The sequence below is a fragment of the Centropristis striata genome, chromosome 4 (assembly GCF_030273125.1).
Source record: "Centropristis striata isolate RG_2023a ecotype Rhode Island chromosome 4, C.striata_1.0, whole genome shotgun sequence".
Lineage (NCBI taxonomy): Eukaryota > Metazoa > Chordata > Actinopteri > Perciformes > Serranidae > Centropristis > Centropristis striata.
The window spans coordinates 2,534,334-2,551,833 of NC_081520.1; the positions used below are offsets into that span (position 1 = coordinate 2,534,334).

Below are 17,500 nucleotides of genomic sequence, written 5' to 3' on the forward strand. Positions count from 1 at the left end.
ATATAATAATAATAATAGTACAATATATAATATATATAATATAATATGTAATAATAGATAATAAACAATATAAAAATAAAATGAAAAATATAAATAAAGTAATTACAAGTAAAATAACATGATATATAATATATAATAATAATAATAAATAAGGCCGGTATAATAATAATAGTAGTATATTGCAGTATATAGTAATAGTAATGGCAGCAACAGTATATATAATAATAGTAATAATAATAGTACAATATATAATATATATAATATAATTCGTAATAATAGATAATAAACAATATAAAAATAAAATGAAAAATATAGATGAAGTAATTATAAGTAAAATAATATGATATAATAATAATAATAACAGTAATAATATTAATAACATAGCAGAGTTTGGGTGTTTCCTGTTATCTTCCACAGTTTATATTTACTGTCAGAGCTCAACATCCACTGAGTCAGACGATGATACTCACACTTGCGAACAGAGTCTTCGAAACCGGTAATACCGTCTATGAGCTCCCGGTTCTCCTCAAGACTCGTCTGCCAGGAAGACGAGGAAGAGGAAGAGGATTAGTGACGGCAGGAGGACGAAATCTCTCGATGTCGCAAGAATGTTATTTAATGATAGATGAGTCAGCAGTATTAAGCCTGGTCTAGCCTCCACCCAGACAATACTCTAGAACTAATCATTAAATCTTCTCTAAATCTTCTTAAATCTCTATAATAATATCAGTGTAACAAGAGTATAATAAATCAATTGAATGTTGTGTATATTAAAACAGCTGTTGTGTGTCTGTTCGGGTTTCTTAATATTATTTCTGTTGGTTCCCTGTAAAATTCATTTAGATTTGTAATTGAAACAATCAGGTATTCTAACTTCTTTATAATCTTCAAATAACCTAAAAACAGGGTTCATACAGCTTTTAAAGAGTAAATTTCAAGCACTCTTCAAGCACTTTCAAGGTAAGTAAAGCAAAATTGTCCAGATTCTCCAAGTCTTTATCCTTTATCATGACATCTAAATTGTTACTGTTAAAGTTTGCAGAATTCGGCCCACAGCAATCAACATATACTGATGTTTTTCCAACTGTTCATATTGATTTTAATTGTATGTTTTGATCATGATTATTTAATTGAATAACTACATGCACGGCTGTGTCGAAGAGACACCAGGTGATGTTGAAAATGAAATAGTGTATACAAATTCAAACATATTTGTAACCTTGAAAGTATAACGGTTAAAATAAACATTTTAAACACTTCGCACAAACATTTTAACACACTGAGTGCAATTTATCCATGTCATATTGTCATTTAAACCACTAATTGTGTGTGTGTGTGTGTGTGTGTGTGTCAAGGTTATTATAATTAATGAAAACTAACAAAATAACGAAAACTAAAATTGAGAAAACATTTTCATTAACTGAAATAAAAATAAAAACAAGAGTTTTTAAAAAAACGATAAATAACTGAAACTGTATTGTGTGGTTACAAAACTAACTAAAACTAACTAAAATTATAGTGAAAATGTCCTTAGTTTTCGTCTTTGTCAACTTGTTTCTATTTCAACATGCAGGGACACATGGTGAATATGTTTACTGAGACTGGGATGTTTACAAAAATAAAAAAAAAATACAAAACACCCTGAACTGTAAGAGTTAATAACCTTACTGAGGCTAAGAAATGAAGGCACATACCCATTACAAAAATACTAAAACTAACACTAAAACTAATAAAAACTAAACTAAAACTAAGCATTTTCAAAAAATAAAAACTAAACTAAAACTAGCAAACTCACTCTAAAAACTAACTAAAACTAACTGAATTTGAAAACAAAAATTCACAACAAAATTAAAACTAAAACTAATGAAAAATCCAAAACTATTATAACCTTGGTGTGTGTGTGTGTGTGTGTGTGTGTGTGTGTGTGTGGCGTACCCAGAAGCTCTGGAAGTAGCAGGTCTCCAGCAGGTTCCCCAGGTAGAGGATCTGTCTGATGGGGCGCTCCTCTTGCTGCGACACTGTAGTCAAGGAAACGCCCCGACCCAAACACAGAACCCACAAACCCCCCACCCCACCCCACCCCCCACACACCATTACTGGTGATATTATACATATCCTCATACAGAGGTTGTGATTAAATATAGTGCAATATATTGTAGAGGTGGGGGAGAAAAGTCGATACAGCATAGTATCGCAATATTTTGCATGCTGATATATTGATTCTCGGGCACCAAGTATCAATATTTAGCATTTATTTTGCGTCAGTATTTTCGCTTACTTTTAGCAATATACTGGAGGTATCTGGCAAAACTAGGAGATCTCAGGAATCTATAGGCACCATGTGCGTCAGGATATCGTGTCGCATTTATTTATTCACCTATATTTGTATTTTATTTATTATTATTATTATTATTGTGTGTTCTTGAAATGTACCTATTGTGACATTTGATACACTTAAGTGGACATTCGACTCTGACATTATATTGTGTATACTTTGTTTTGATATGTCATAGTTTGTGTCCAATTTTTATTTATTTGCCTTTTATTATTATCTTTATTATTTGTGTATGTATGTTATTTGTCACTCTGAAAATTGACAATAAAAATATTTTGAAAAAAAAAAAGGATATCGTGTCGGGAAGTTGTTGAAAAAACGCAGCAAAGTTCGGCTTTTTTATGTTTCACACAAAAACATTGAGAGCAGTGAAGCTTGTTGTTTGTGAAAGTTTGATAAAATGCTGCAGTTGTTGTCGTCCAACATGTTTGATATCAGTTCAGTTCAGTTTGACTGAATACTTTGTTGGTCAGTCTGTGGGTTTGACTCTCATTGTGGAGGAATAAAAAGACTGAAGAGAGATGAATAGACTGAGAATTGTATTTGTAATATATATATAATATTTTAATACTCACCATTTCGCAAAATGCTTAAAATTCCAATAATATCATATTGTGACTCAAGTATCAGGATATAATCATATTGTGGGGCCTCTGGGGATTCACACCTCTAATACATTGTGATTTTTTAAAATCTAATTTTAGTTAAACCATCTTTGTGTAAAGAGCACGGCACCATAGGATTAAATCTGAGTAACAAAAGCAGGGTTGCCAGAGTCATCGATACTTTTACATTTCAGAAAGATAAACGTCTCCCTGACCAAACAGCTCCTGTCCTTTGTGACTTTTCAAACTCAACCTTATTAGTTTGTGCTGTTACATCACTGACTATCAGTGAGACAGTAAAGCTTCACATATTGGTGAATGGGAGCTAAAGGAGTACAACATCTGATCCACAAAGCAGCACCAAAAGGATACGTGTGTCTGGTCGATCATACACTTGCAGAGGGTGAAGTCGGTGTGAGGCAGGTTGGTCAGAGCCTTCAGCAGGATCTGAGAGGTCACCTGGGTCTGGAAGTAGGCCGGGTTGAACTGGTACCTGCACAGGGACACAGTTATTTACCTCACCAGATCTTGGGAAGTACTTTATATTTCTGGTATGAAGTGGCAACCAACATGAATAATGTTAAATGTTGTCATACAGTTAGTTTCAACTTAGTAATTTGATTGGACAAGAAACATGATATATAGTAAAACATCACTGGTTGATGGTGAGTGTTGCTGTACTGTATATCATGGCGGCTTTAAGACAATTATTTGTATAAGAAAACAACCTCCTGAGTCCATAATATTGAACTCTGTAACTGTGTCACCAAACCACAACAAAAAATGCATCATATCAATCGGTATCAGCCTTGAAATTCCCATATTGGTCGGGCCTTACAGAATGATAATTTATTTTTTTCAACAAGAATCACAAGAAACCTCCAGAAAAAAATTAACAGTAGCAGATAACTGTGGGGAGGTTTTACAATAAAGGTAAACACAAATGATTTCCCCCATCATGATGGTAACATTATATTTTTGTATTTGAATGCTGGCTGGTGAAACTTACAGCTTCAGGACAGCCAGGTTGGCCTCCAGGTCGTAAGCATTTTCTTTAGCTTGTGTGTCCACGTAGCGCTCCAACGTTGGAAGGTTTTCAGGGTTGTACCTGTGAGGACAGACAAGAGCATCAGCTAGGAATCAGGTGTGGAAAATACAAACGTCCCTGTTTAGAGAAAACACAGCAGGTCAGACATTTCCAGTATTTTGTTATTTTGAATATTTGGGTAAGTGTTTTGCAAGGCAGAGATTGTAAAATTTATAAAACAATTAATGAATTTCAAGTGTTTTGATGCTGAAAGTTTTTTTTCCTCATTCATTTGTGCAATCTCTTTTGTGAGCTCATATTTGTTTTTTGTGTCCATGATGTTCCACCAAAGTAGTCCTTTATCGAATTTCAAGACTCAGCACTTGGTATTCCTTTTTTTTAATTTTTTTTTTTTATTGGTGAAATGACGTAACAAACAAGGTGACATGAGAGACAAATACACTAGACTATGTGGACCACAAGTAGAGACAGTAGACATACAGCGCAAACAACAACAAAGAAAAACATAAATGATAAACGATTTGCACAGAGGCATCACAGGTGTATATATGTGTGTGTGTGTGTGTGTGTGTGTGTGTGTGTGTGTGTGTGTGTGTGCGTGTGTGTGTGTGTGTGTGTGTGCGCGTGTGTATGTGGATGAGGGGCAGATGCTACGACATATATATAAAAATATATAACATGGCTCATTTATATGTATGTATTTATATGTATTTATATATGTATCACACAATGAAAATACATAGGCAAACAAAGCAAGAAGCGCTAACGAGAGAAAACAAATAAACAAGAATAAATAAAATAACTAATTAAATGAATTTAAAAATAAAAAAATAATAATAACAATAATAATAATAATATTAAAAATAATAATAATTATATATACTGTCGCCAAGCACTTGGCATTCCTTATATTACTCTTCAGTTCAGTGTGTTTAAAGGCAGAGTCAGTGGAAAGCTTCCTTATAACAGCAGGTGCCTTTATGAGGTAGTGATGTCATCACTACTGAGCAAGTAACATATGTCAACACCTGCATGAAAGCAGCTGCGATAAGGTGACTGACCCTGAGCTAACGTCCACCTTTGAGTGGGTCACTAAATGTTAACAACATAATAACAACAACACAAAAGAAATGTAATAGCAGTCCTGAGTGAGAGATTCTTTCCTACATGTCTGTAATAACCAGTGGTGGAGGAAGTATTCACATCTCTTACTTCAGTAAAAGTACTAAGACCACACTGTGAAATTACTCCACTACAAGTAAAAGTCCTGCATTCAAAACTAATTAATAACCAAAACCCTTATTAAGAAAACCATGGAAAATGACTAGATATCACCTCTTAAATTAAACTTATATGAGCTATTTTTGTTGTTACCATTATATTTGTCCAAACAAATGTACCTTTAGTTGTGCCAGGCATTAAAATTAACAGGAAATTAAAGAAAAGGGTGGTCTAATCATTTTTCCATGACTGTATACATGTCTATTTACTTTTAGTTTATCATATATTTTATGTTAAATCTCGACCTGAAAAGTAATTAAAGCTGTCAGATGAATGTAGTGCAGTAAAATGCACAAAAAATTCCTTTCAATGTAGTGAATTAGAAGTATAAAGTTATATAAAATATATAAATACTCAATTAAAGTAGAAGTACCTCAAAATTGTACTTAAAAACAGTACTTGAGTAAATGTACTTAGTTACTTCCCACCACTGTTAATAATCAGAATAAGCTTGTTTCTAATTAAAATAAATTGTAATGTCTGTAAATATTGCAGCTGGAGAACAGCTATCTTAGATGACGTTAGCTGCTTCTCAAAACAGCTGTATTTTATTTATTTATTTTTTATTTATTTATTTATTTTGTTCCTTTCATGAAAGTGGACAACAAAATGTGTACAGAGACACACTCTACACCTTCATGATTAGAAAGGAGCAGCAAGAAGAAAACATTTCTTATGTTTGTCTGCCCCCTACTTGAACAATAAAAGTAAAAAAAAGATGGTCTGACATCACATACAATGGATTTTCAGTAGCCTACACCAACAAAACTTTGATTATAACAAAACAAAACACTTAAAACAACAAAAACAAACAAGACAAAAACAAACAAAAACCCATACAAGCACATGTTATCATCTCAAAAACAAAAGACCAAAAAAAAACCAACTGATCATAAACAATCAGTTTAAGATTCTAGTACATATTGACAATTTTTTCTGCATTTATACATTTTATTAAATCTATTAATGCCTGTACAACCTTTTAAATCCTGTAATTGGGAATTCCATATTTTTACACCAACAACAGAAACACACATTTGTTTTAAAGTAGTACGAGCAACTTGGTGCTTAAAATTAAATCTTATTCTATGATTTTCTTCTTCTGAAGTGAACACAAATAGCTTTTGCAGGTTTTCTGGTAAAACTCTGTTTCTGGCTTTGAACATAATTAAAAGTGTCTGGAGTTCTATTATTTCTGTAAGTTTCAATAACCCCGATTTAATAAATAAACGATTGGTATGTTCCCTAAATATGTAATGTATTATAATTTATTGTATTGTAATTTAGTTCATATAATACAGTGTTCTCGGATTAGCACCAGAAAGACAAAAAAAATTAGCTGACATTAGCTGCCCGGCTAAGCTACCGTTAGCCTGCTAGCCTGGTTACCATTATACGTTAAAAACACCGTCCATACCTGTCGATTCCCCGCAGGAGCTTCCCCACATTCGCCCTCATCTGCTCGAAAGGCGACGACATTTGGTCCAAACTATTTCTGCGAAATTTTAGGTGAAAAACCGAATTAAATCCGCACGTGGGCCGCAGAGTTGAAAAGGCACCGGGGCGGAGGGAGAAAAGGGCCGGAACGGAAAGAGCGACGCACAGGCCAGGCGGACCGGAAACAACACGGACCGATTCAGGCGACGGACCGCTGCAAAAGTTGCAAAAGCACAGCTCATCTGTGATCTACAGAAAAATTATTAATTTAAGTACATTTTGATGCTGATACTTTTGTATTTTTACTTCAGTAAGTTTTGAATACAGGGCTTTCAGTGGTAGTGGAGTTATTTCACAGTGTGGTAATAGTACTTTTACTGAAGTAAAGGAGTTAAATACTTCTTCCACCACTGATTACAACAGCCCTAACACTAAGTGTCACTAAAGTACAGTTTCGATTAATACTTCCGAAAAGGTTGTTTTTTTATGAGGGACGGAAAATGACATAAGTAGAAATAAATAAGTAAATACAAGTGAATAAATTCAGAAATATCTATATCTATATCTTTATCTATATCTATATATATATATCTATATCTATATATATATCTATATATATATATATATATGTGCAAAACATACACGAAAATTGTATATTTTAACATGTAATTCATATTTATTTTTACATTTCCACATGTCATTATCTATTTATAAATGTATTTTTTTATTTTATTTTTATTTTTTTCTACTTTTATTTCTTTCTTTCTAGTTTTGTCATTTTTCGTCCTCCAGTAACCTTTTCTTTACGATTTTGGCTCATTTGTAGTATTTTATCATCTGACGTAACACCAACAGACACGAAAACTTCATCCCCCAGAATCCTCGGCGCTGTCGCATATTGACGCATGCGTGTCGCGGCAGTGTCCAGGCAGGGCCGGGTATCATGGCGACGTACGTGGACATCCTGAAGAGCGAGTTTCCAGAGATCGACACAGAGGTTTTCGACTACATCACAGGTGAGAGGACCGGGGACAGAGCCGCCGTGTACCGGGGACAGAGCCGCTGTCTGTCGGCCCGGAGGAGCGACACACACCGGCCTTTGAGCTGCCTGTTAGCCGGGCTGCCGCTGCTCTTAGCTAGCGGAGCTAACGAGCTAACAAGCTAACAAGCTAACGCCGGTTCGCCGGTTAGCTAGATCTGAAGCCGGGTTAGTTTAAAGGAGTTTAGCCCGGTTTGAATGGACCAGACCCGGAACTCTGACCCGGAGCAGCCGCAGATGTGTCAGAGGAAGAAGTACAAGAAGTATTATAGCAGTATAGTAGTAGCAGTATTACAGGAGTATTCTAGAAAGTTTCCTAGTAGTATTACTGGCACGTCATAGTGAGTAATGCGACAGTAACGCATGGAAAAAGTACAGTATTAGTAATACAGGAAGTATTATAACAGTATTATAAGAAAGCAGTAAATGCAAAAGATACACGAAAAATTGTATATTTTAACATGTAATTCATATTTATTTTTATATTTCCACATGTCATTATCTATTTATAAATGTGTTTTTTATTTTATTTTTATTTTTTTCTACTTTTATTTCTTTCTTTCTAGAAGTATTATAGCAGTATAGTAGTAGCAGTATTACAGGAGTATTCTAGAAAGTTTCCTAGTAGTATTACTGGCACGTCATAGTGAGTAATGCGCCAGTAACGCATGAAAAAAGTACAGTATTAGTAATACAGGAAGTATTACAGCAGTATTATAAGAAAGCAGTATCATAGCAGTGGTGGAAAAAGTACTCAGATTCCTTACTTCAGTAAAAGTACTAATACCACACTGAACCCACTCCAGTACAAGTAAAAAAGCAAAAGTATCAGCATCAAAATGTACCTAAATTGTCAAAAGGAAAAGTACTCGTTATGCAGAAAGGCCCCACTCAGATTGTTTTATTTATTCCAAACACATTATTATATTATTTGTATTGATGCATTATGTAAGCGCTGTAATTTCGTAAAGACAGGGCTCATTTTAACTACATAATATACTGTTATGAGGTTTAATTAAAAGAAAAAAAGTCTCATCACTTTTTTTTTCATCATGTTTTTTATGTTAAGTCTGGACCTGAAAAGTAACTAAAGCTGTCAGCTAAATGTAGTGGAGTAAAAAGTACAATATTTGCCTCTAAATGTAGTGGAGTAGAAGTATAAAGTTACATAAAATGGAAATACTCAAATAAAGTACAAGTACCTCAAAATTGTTCTAAGCTACAGTACTTGAGTAAATGTACTTAGTTACATTCAACCACTGTATCATAGGAAGTATTTGGGGAAGTATAAGAGTATTTTGCAAAAAAAGTAAAGGAGTACTGTAGAAAGTATTACAGGATTATTGCAATACTTCAGTAAAAGAGTATGTCTTTATATTAACAGAATTACTGTTAGTCCCTGTTTAGTTATTATATTTTAGTAGCAGTCCGCTGCACTCACCTGGCTGCAGTGATGTACAGGTGTGCTCCAGCTGTGTCAGTACACTGTGACATCACAGTGCGTGTGGTTACAGGTGCATCCGACATGGCGGCTGTTTGGACTGAATTTAAATATGTGTGTTTTCAGGTGTCCTAGACAGCGGCGGTGCAGATTTCGAGGATGGCGAGGAGGTTTACGAAGCCATTGGCGGTGTCCTGCAGGAAGTGTCCGCTGACAGTAAAAACGAGGACGACGTTAGAGACATCTGCCTCCAGATGTTCAACACCCTCAAACTGTAAGGAAGAGTTACAGGTTTCTGTCAGTAACATGTTACTGCTTGAAATAACGTGTGTTCCTGTCTGGCATAATGTGCAATACTGTCTGGAATAATGTGTGTTCCTGTCAGGAATAACGTGCGTTACTGTCAGGAATAACGTGCATTACTGTCAGGAATAATGTGCATTACTGTCTGGAATAATGTGCATTTCTGTCTGGAATAATGTGTGTTCCTGTCAGAAATAGTGTGTGCTCCGGTCTGGAATAACATGCATTACTTTCTGGAATAATGTGCGTTACTGTCTGGAGTAACATGTGTTACTTTCTGGAATAACGTGAATTACTGGTTACTGTCCAGAATAATGTGTGTTACTGCCTGGAATAATGTGCGTTACGATCAGGAATAACATGTGTTACTGTCAGGAATAATGTGCGTTACTGTGTGGAGTAACATGCGTTACTTTCTGGAATAGCCCATGTTCCTCTCAGGAATAACGTGTGTTACTCTCTGGAATAACATGCGTTAGGTCGGGAATAACATGCGTTACTGTCTGGAATAACGAACGTTACTGTCTGGATTAGCGTGCGTTACTGTCTGGAATAAAGTGCGTCACTGTCAGGAATAACGTGCGCTACTGTCAGGAATAATGTGCATTGTGAATGTTAGGAATAACGTGCATTACGGTCATGAATAACGTGCGTTACGGTCAAGAATAACGTGCGTTACTGTCAGGAATAACGTGCGTTACTGTCAGGAATAACGTGCGTTATTGTCCGGAATAACGTGCGTTACTGTCTGGAATAATGTGCATTACGTGTGTCTGGAATAACACGCGTTACTGTCTGGAATAACGCGCGTTACTGTCTGGAATAACGTGCATTCCTGTCTGGAATAATGTGCGTTACCTTCAGGAATAACGTGTGTTACTGTCAGGAATAACGTGTGTCACCATCAGGAATAACGTGCGTTACCTTCAGGAATAACGTGTGTTACTGTCAGGAATAACGTGTGTTTCTGTTGGGAATGATGTGTATGTTGTGTGTTGAACAGGAATAACCATCACGGCGGTCAGAGGCAGCTGTTGTTGGACACTCCAGTTCAGCTCTCTCAGATTTCTGCAGATAACGGTAAGAAGCCTTGAAATAAATAAAAAAAAATGATTGCAGTTGATTTTTATAGTAATTTACCTGTAACAGTGTTTGATATTTGCTCTCTCGTCTGTTCAGTTTGTGCAGCAGAAGATGTTCAAGGTATCTGGATGGTGAAACGTGGTCAGAACACAGTGAGTCACTTCACTCCTCCAGTAGTTTAGGTTAGCTGATCCCTGACATTGTCATTAAACGCATGACTTCCTGTCTCTCTTCAGACGGTGGATGCCAAAAAACTGGAGAAGGCCGAGGCGAAGCTAAAAGCTAAACACGACCGCCGGAACGAGAAGGACTCTCTGAAACCATCCACTCCACTGTCAGTATCTGTCCTCATGTGCAGAGCAATGTCTTTGTTTGTGCATTTTGATTCTTTTTCTGGCTAAAACCACATTCAAGCTTCTTGAGTATTGCAGTGTTCACATTTCAGAGTTTATGATGCAGGGGTTGGGATTGTGTACAAAATGTGAGCTTTTTATCTGCAAACTGTCTCTGTAAATATGTTTTGGCCAATATTTTTGGTTCTCTTTATTTTGCTATCGTTTGAAGATGTTAATGGTTTTATTGTAACTTTTAATAAGGGTAAATAAATGTTCGATCCCCCCCCAAAAAAAAAAAAAGGGGCGGCTGTGGCTCAGTTGGTAGAGTTGGTTGGCCCCCAACCGAAGGGTTGGTGGTTCGATCCCTGACCATGGCAGCCTACATGTCGAAGTATCCTTGAGCAAGATACTGAACCCCAAATTGCTCCCGATGTGCTGTGTTCATCGGTGTGTGAATGAATTCCCAATGGTGGCAGGTGGGACCGTTTAGGGTAGCCTCTGCCACCAGTATGAATGTGTGTGTGAAAGGGTGAATGAGCGCAGTCTGTAGTGTAAAGAGCTTTGAGTGCTATATAAGTAAAGCGCTATATAAGTGCAGGTCCATTTACCATTTACCATTTACCATTACCATGTGTGCTCCTCTTACCTGTCTTCATGTGATTTCTCACAGAGTCCTGGAAGAGGCGTCGGCCAGTCAGGCCAGCAGTAAGAAGGACAACAGAGTCGACCAATCAGGGAAGAACCGCAGCTACGACATCCGCATCGAGAACTTTGATGTTTCGTTTGGAGAAAGGCGAGTTTATACAATGTCAATCACTTATTATGCTAAATAAATTAATCTATGTACAGGTGCATCTTAGTACATTAGAATATGATGTAAAAGTCCATTTCCAGTAGTTCAAGTCAAATAGCCCCAACCAAGTATTGAGTCATATAGATGACATACTTTTCAGAGGCCAACATTTCCATATTAAACATACTTTTTAAAATTGGTCTTTTGTAATATTTAAATTTGTTGACACACTGAATTTTAGGTCTTCATTAAATGTAAGCCATAATCATTATAATTAGGAGAAATTAAATAAATGAAGACGTGAAATGTTTCATTCTGTGTGTAATGGATCTATATAATGTGTTATTTCCACTTTTTGAATTGAATTACTGACTTGACTGACATGATTACTTACTAAATAAACTTTTCTACTATATTCTAATTTATTGAGACTAGTTCAGTGGCCATATAGACTTACAGATGAGATGAGTCAGGTGCAGAGCTCCCCTTAAAGGCGTCCGATCGGAAACAGTGCAATGCCGCAACACAATAATGATATTTAGAAAAATCTTTAAAATCGATGATACACACTTTCATGCCATGCACAAGACACATACGAAATCTTAGGTCAGTCTGACTAACAATCAGCGAGATATGCCCTAGACACACACACACACACACACACACACACAGACGCTTCTTGCTTTTATAGATAGATGCACCTGTATGCATGTATGTGTGTGTGTATGTATGTATGTATATATATATATATATATAGAATGGAAATATTTCAGTTATTGGTGAATTGTTTTTCAGTTTAGATCATTCACTTTTTTATTATTATTATTATTAATAACAATTATTGTTGTTATTATTATTATTAATAACAATAATAATAATACATTCATACGTTTTTATTAATCTATTTGAGCTTTAACTATTATATTAACATTTTTATTTGAGTTTTGAACTATATTCCAGGGTTTCCGCTGGAATATTCGTCTTAAAAAGTCTTAAAACGTCTAAAATCCAATAATTTGAATTTAAGACTTTCAAATGTCAAAAATTCTCCTAAAATTTCATAAAATGTCTGAAATACGATTTTGAAAGGTCTTAAAATGTATTAAATAAGTATTAATAAGTATTAATTTTTATCTAAAACAAATGCATAAACTTCTGTCTCACTTTTAAATGTTTCAATTTTTTATCAGAACTACAAAACAGAACTAAGTACCTCACAATTTGAGCTGTGAATACATTCATATACTTCTCAAGTAATTCTGGGCCTCTGTTTTTTAAAGTTTTAAATTTGACTTGTTGAAGCCTGCAGGGCCTGATTCCAGTCTTTGATGAATATATTTCTGTCTCCAGGTGTTTGCTGCAGGGGGCGGAGCTGTCTCTGGCGACGGGTCGACGGTATGGCCTGATCGGTAGGAACGGACTGGGGAAGACGACGCTGTTGAAGATGTTGGCGAGTCGAAACCTCCGCGTCCCAGCTCACATCTCCATCCTCCACGTGGAACAGGAAGTGGCGGGAGACGATACGGCGGCGCTGCAGAGCGTGCTGCTGAGCGACACGCTGAGAGAAGGTCTGCTGACGGAGGAGAAGACGCTCAACGCTCGCATCGCCAACGGAACGTAAGATATATAGATATATATATATATATATGTATGTATATGTACACTACTGGTCAAAAGTTTTAGAACACACCAACTTTTCCAGAATTTAATTGAAAATGATGCAGTTTAATGTCTCAGTGTACTCTGAAATTAATGCACATTTGCAACATTTAAAATTCTTTATTGAGCATGATAGTGTTTTGAAAGTAAAAAAAAAGATTCAAAATCACACTAAGGACTAAAAAAAGACCAAAAAAGACACAAAATGACAAAAAAGACACCAAAAGACACAAAATGACTTACAAAGACATGAAAAGAATTCAAAAATGGACAAAATAGCCCAAGACTCCATAGAGTTAAGTTGTTAACCCATTTCTTGTTCCCTGAAAAAGGCCTACTTGTATAATTCTGAAATGTACATTATTTTTCAGTTTTGGTTAACCTTACCTTTTTTTATTTACCTCTGGCAGTTCACCACTTACCTTTGTACCCTTTCAAGCTGTTCATTTGACTTGAACTGCTTGAATTTCAATAAAAAACTGGAAAAATTGGGGTGTTCTAAAACAACAATACAATACTTGGTTGGGGCTATTTGACTTGAACTACTGGAAATGGACTTTTCCATCATATTCTAATGTATTGATGCTCCTGTATATAAAACCCTGAAGTAACATCAATGTTGTCTGGTGCTCACACTGTGTTTTGTTTTTTGTCTCAGTGCCGACGGGTTGGAGAGCGTCAGACTGTCGGAGATCTACGGCAAGCTGGAGGAGATCGAGGCTGACAAGGCTCCAGCCAGGTAACCACGGCAACCACACAGCATCACTGAAAACATTCTGAGAAAATACAGCAAAACTGGCAGTGGTGTGTGAGCCTCATACCAGCAGTTTCTGGTTTAATTAACCGACACTAACCCTAAACAAGAACATGTTAAAATGAATGTTTGAACACTTTCTGATTGACATCTGTCTCATCCAATCAGAGCCTCCGTCATCCTGGCTGGTCTCGGATTCTCTCCCAAAATGCAACAGCAGACTACCAAGTGAGTCCTCTCTCCCTCTGTCTCACACACAAACAAACAGGGATAGAAAAGTTTCTGTTGCTTAGGGTGACTTTCTGTTGACTATCATTTATTACCTGCAGATTTACTGTACACCCCTACACTACTGGTCAAAAGTTTTAGAACACACCAACTTTTCCAGAATTTAATTGAAAATTGTGCAGTTTAATGTCTCAGTGTACGCTGAAATTAATGCACATTTGCAACATTTAAAATTCTTTATTGAGCATGATAGTGTTTTGAAAGTTAAAAAAAAGATTCAAAATCACATTTTATGTTGGACTAAAGGACTAAAAAAAGACACAAAATGACCAAAAAAAGACACAAAAAGACACAAAATGACTTACAAAGACATGAAAAGAATTCAAAAATGGACAAAATAGCCCAAGACTCCATAGAGTTAAGTTGTTAACCCACTTCTTGTTCCCTGAAAAAGGCCTACTTGTATAATTCTGAAATGTACATTATTTTCCAGTTTTGGTTAAGCTTACCTTTTTTTATTTACCTCTGGCAGTTCACCACTTACCTTTGGACCCTTTCAAGCTGTTCATTTGACTTGAACTGCTTGAATTTCAATAAAAAAATGGAAAAATTGGGGTGTTCTAAAACTTTTGACCGGTAGTGTACGATAAAGTTAACTTTAAAATCTGAACCCAAAATGTTGTTATTTATGTCAAAGGGACTATCCTGCATTGTCCCACATTGTATAAACAGTGATGTCGCCAAAAATTACAAGTAGTTCACTATCACACCATACACTGTTTATAATAAAATGAGTGTGTGTGTGTGTGTGTGCAGGGAGTTTTCAGGAGGATGGAGGATGAGGTTGGCGTTGGCCAGAGCTCTGTTTGCTCGGTGAGTTTCAGCTTTTCTTTACATATAAACACTATTCTTCTTCAGTCATGCATGCTTTTGTTTGTGTGCGTGCTCTTGAACTCATCATCTATTTTCGTTGTTTCCATCAGGCCGGACCTGCTGCTTCTTGATGGTGAGTCAGATCTTCCTCTGGACACAACGACAGTCACACTCTGGTTACTGTGGTAGCTGTCACACACTACAAATGACTGAGCATACTATACACCTAAAACGCGATAACAGACAGTTATATAAGATAAACGGTACAGTTTAAAGTATGTCAGTACAATAATTTAAGCATGATCACAGACCAAGATTGCTGTTTTCTCTATCTTTTAAAATGATCTAGTAGAAGTGCTCCAAGTAGTACAACAAGTAGTAGGGTGGGGTCAAAAAATCATGAAGCTGTTCCAGCGGTGGAGGGTAAACAAAGTCTTTGACCTGCAGCGTCTGGCAGGTCAATTAAACATGTACTTTGTGTGTTTCAGAGCCGACCAACATGTTGGATGTCAGAGCCATTCTGTGGCTGGAGAACTACCTGCAGGTCTGAACTGTCACTCACTTCAACAGTCCTTATTGAAAACAATTAGAGGGGTTTGTCACGATCTAACTATTAATACGCTGTACCTGTTCCACAGACATGGCAGTCCACCATCTTGGTCGTCTCCCACGACAGAAACTTCTTGAACGCCGTGGTGACGGACATCATCCACCTGCACTCCCAGAGGCTGGACAGTTACCGTGGCGACTACGAAAACTTTATTAAAACCAAAGAAGACCGACTGAAGAACCAGCAGAGGGAGTACGAGGCCCAGCTGCAGTACAGACAACATATACAGGTACGACAACTACCACTGAAAAAACTAACAAACCACGACGTGATCCAATGATTGAGGCTGTTTTCCCAGAATGCATTGTGACACAGACATTTGTGTGTGATTCAGGTGTTTATCGACAGATTTCGTTACAATGCAAACAGAGCAGCTCAGGTGCAGAGCAAACTGAAACTGCTGGAGAGGCTGTGAGTATTCAGACACCGTATTCACATATTCTGAGACACCTGAGAGTTAACAGTGTGATCCTGGTTGGTTGTTGAACGTTGGTTGTCTCTAGTCGGTTCTCAACCTGAAAGTACTCTCTGATTTCCTCTGCAGACCTGAACTGAAGCCGCTTGAAAAAGAAACTGAGGTCACTTTAAAGTAAGGAGATATACTTTTACAGTACAGGGCAAAAGTTTGGACACATCTTCTCATTCAATGCGTTTTTCTTTATTTTCATGACTATTTACATTGTAGATTCTCACTGAAGGCATCACAACTATGAATGAACACATATGGAATTATGTTCTTAACAAAAAAAGTGTGAAATAACTGAAAACATGTCTTGTATTTTAGATTCCTCAAAGTAACCACCCTTTGCTTACTAGAATATAAGACATGTTTTCAGTTATTTCACACTTTTTTGTGTTAAGTACATAATTCCACATGTGTTCATTAATAGTTTTGATGAATCTACAATGTAAATAGTCATGAAAATAAAGGAAACGCATTGAATGAGAAGGTGTGTCCAAACTTTTGGCCTGTACTGTATCTCGGCCCCTTTTAGAGTCCATTGACTGATTAATTGATTAATTGACGTGTTTCCCTTCCAACAGGTTTCCAGATAACTTTGAGAAGTTGTCCCCTCCCATCCTGCAGCTGGATGAAGTAGAGTTTTATTACTCTCCAGACCATCGTCTCTTCTCTGGACTCAACCTGTCGGCCGACCTAGAGTCTCGCATCTGCATCGTACGTGTCCTCAGTGATGAGAGCCAATCGGTGGCCTGTTAACAGCAGCTGATCAAATCGATCAATCATCCACAGTCGGCTGTATCTGGTCAATTGACGTTTTGTTTTTTTTCCTGACAGGTCGGTGAAAACGGTGCTGGTAAAACAACCGTCCTCAAACTGCTGATGGGCGAGTTGACGCCGGTGGGCGGAGTCAGACAATCGCACAGGTGAGTTGACCAATCACAGCAGAGCACTGAAGTTGTACCTATCTAATCTAAATCTAACTGTTAGAAACCACACACCAAGCCAGAAATCTTGGTGTTGTCATAGACTCAGGCTTGAATTTCAAAAAACACATTAAATCAATTAATAAGTCAGCCTACTACCACCTTAAAAACATATCAAGAATTAAAGGGCTTATGTCTCAGCAAGATTTAGAAAAACTTGCCCATGCATTTATCTTTAGTAGACTTGACCACTGTAACAGTGTCCTTGCAGGGCTTCCAAAAAAATCTAT

The 17,500-nt window shown here is 36.6% G+C and overlaps 2 protein-coding genes across 3 annotated transcripts in view; one reads left to right on the plus strand and one right to left on the minus strand.

The window, feature by feature from the left end:
• Nucleotides 1–6,866, minus strand: part of eif3k (eukaryotic translation initiation factor 3, subunit K) — a 9,896-nt gene extending 3,030 nt beyond the window's left edge. Inside the window, exons 1-5 of one of the 2 annotated variants that reach the window (XM_059331273.1) lie at nt 6,687–6,866; nt 3,950–4,048; nt 3,313–3,433; nt 1,936–2,010; nt 471–537 (exon numbers count right to left, since the gene is read on the minus strand). In XM_059331273.1, coding sequence (XP_059187256.1) covers nt 471–537; nt 1,936–2,010; nt 3,313–3,433; nt 3,950–4,048; nt 6,687–6,748 — 424 coding nt within the window. In that variant the 5' untranslated portion in view covers nt 6,749–6,866. Of the gene's footprint in view, nt 1–470; nt 538–1,935; nt 2,014–3,312; nt 3,434–3,949; nt 4,049–6,686 lie in introns of both variants that reach the window. The other variant, XM_059331272.1, reaches the window with a different exon arrangement.
• Nucleotides 6,867–7,597: 731 nt separating this feature from the next.
• The window catches only part of abcf3 (ATP-binding cassette, sub-family F (GCN20), member 3), a 14,230-nt gene continuing 4,327 nt past the window's right edge, over nt 7,598–17,500 (plus strand). Inside the window, exons 1-17 of the mRNA XM_059332028.1 lie at nt 7,598–7,722; nt 9,313–9,460; nt 10,493–10,569; nt 10,669–10,724; nt 10,809–10,906; nt 11,578–11,700; nt 13,051–13,317; nt 14,018–14,098; nt 14,282–14,341; nt 15,158–15,214; nt 15,325–15,347; nt 15,703–15,758; nt 15,853–16,053; nt 16,159–16,235; nt 16,369–16,413; nt 16,869–17,001; nt 17,122–17,210. Of these exons, the coding sequence (XP_059188011.1) occupies nt 7,650–7,722; nt 9,313–9,460; nt 10,493–10,569; nt 10,669–10,724; nt 10,809–10,906; nt 11,578–11,700; nt 13,051–13,317; nt 14,018–14,098; nt 14,282–14,341; nt 15,158–15,214; nt 15,325–15,347; nt 15,703–15,758; nt 15,853–16,053; nt 16,159–16,235; nt 16,369–16,413; nt 16,869–17,001; nt 17,122–17,210 (1,664 nt within the window). The 5' untranslated portion in view covers nt 7,598–7,649. The remainder of the gene's footprint in view (nt 7,723–9,312; nt 9,461–10,492; nt 10,570–10,668; nt 10,725–10,808; nt 10,907–11,577; nt 11,701–13,050; nt 13,318–14,017; nt 14,099–14,281; nt 14,342–15,157; nt 15,215–15,324; nt 15,348–15,702; nt 15,759–15,852; nt 16,054–16,158; nt 16,236–16,368; nt 16,414–16,868; nt 17,002–17,121; nt 17,211–17,500) is intronic.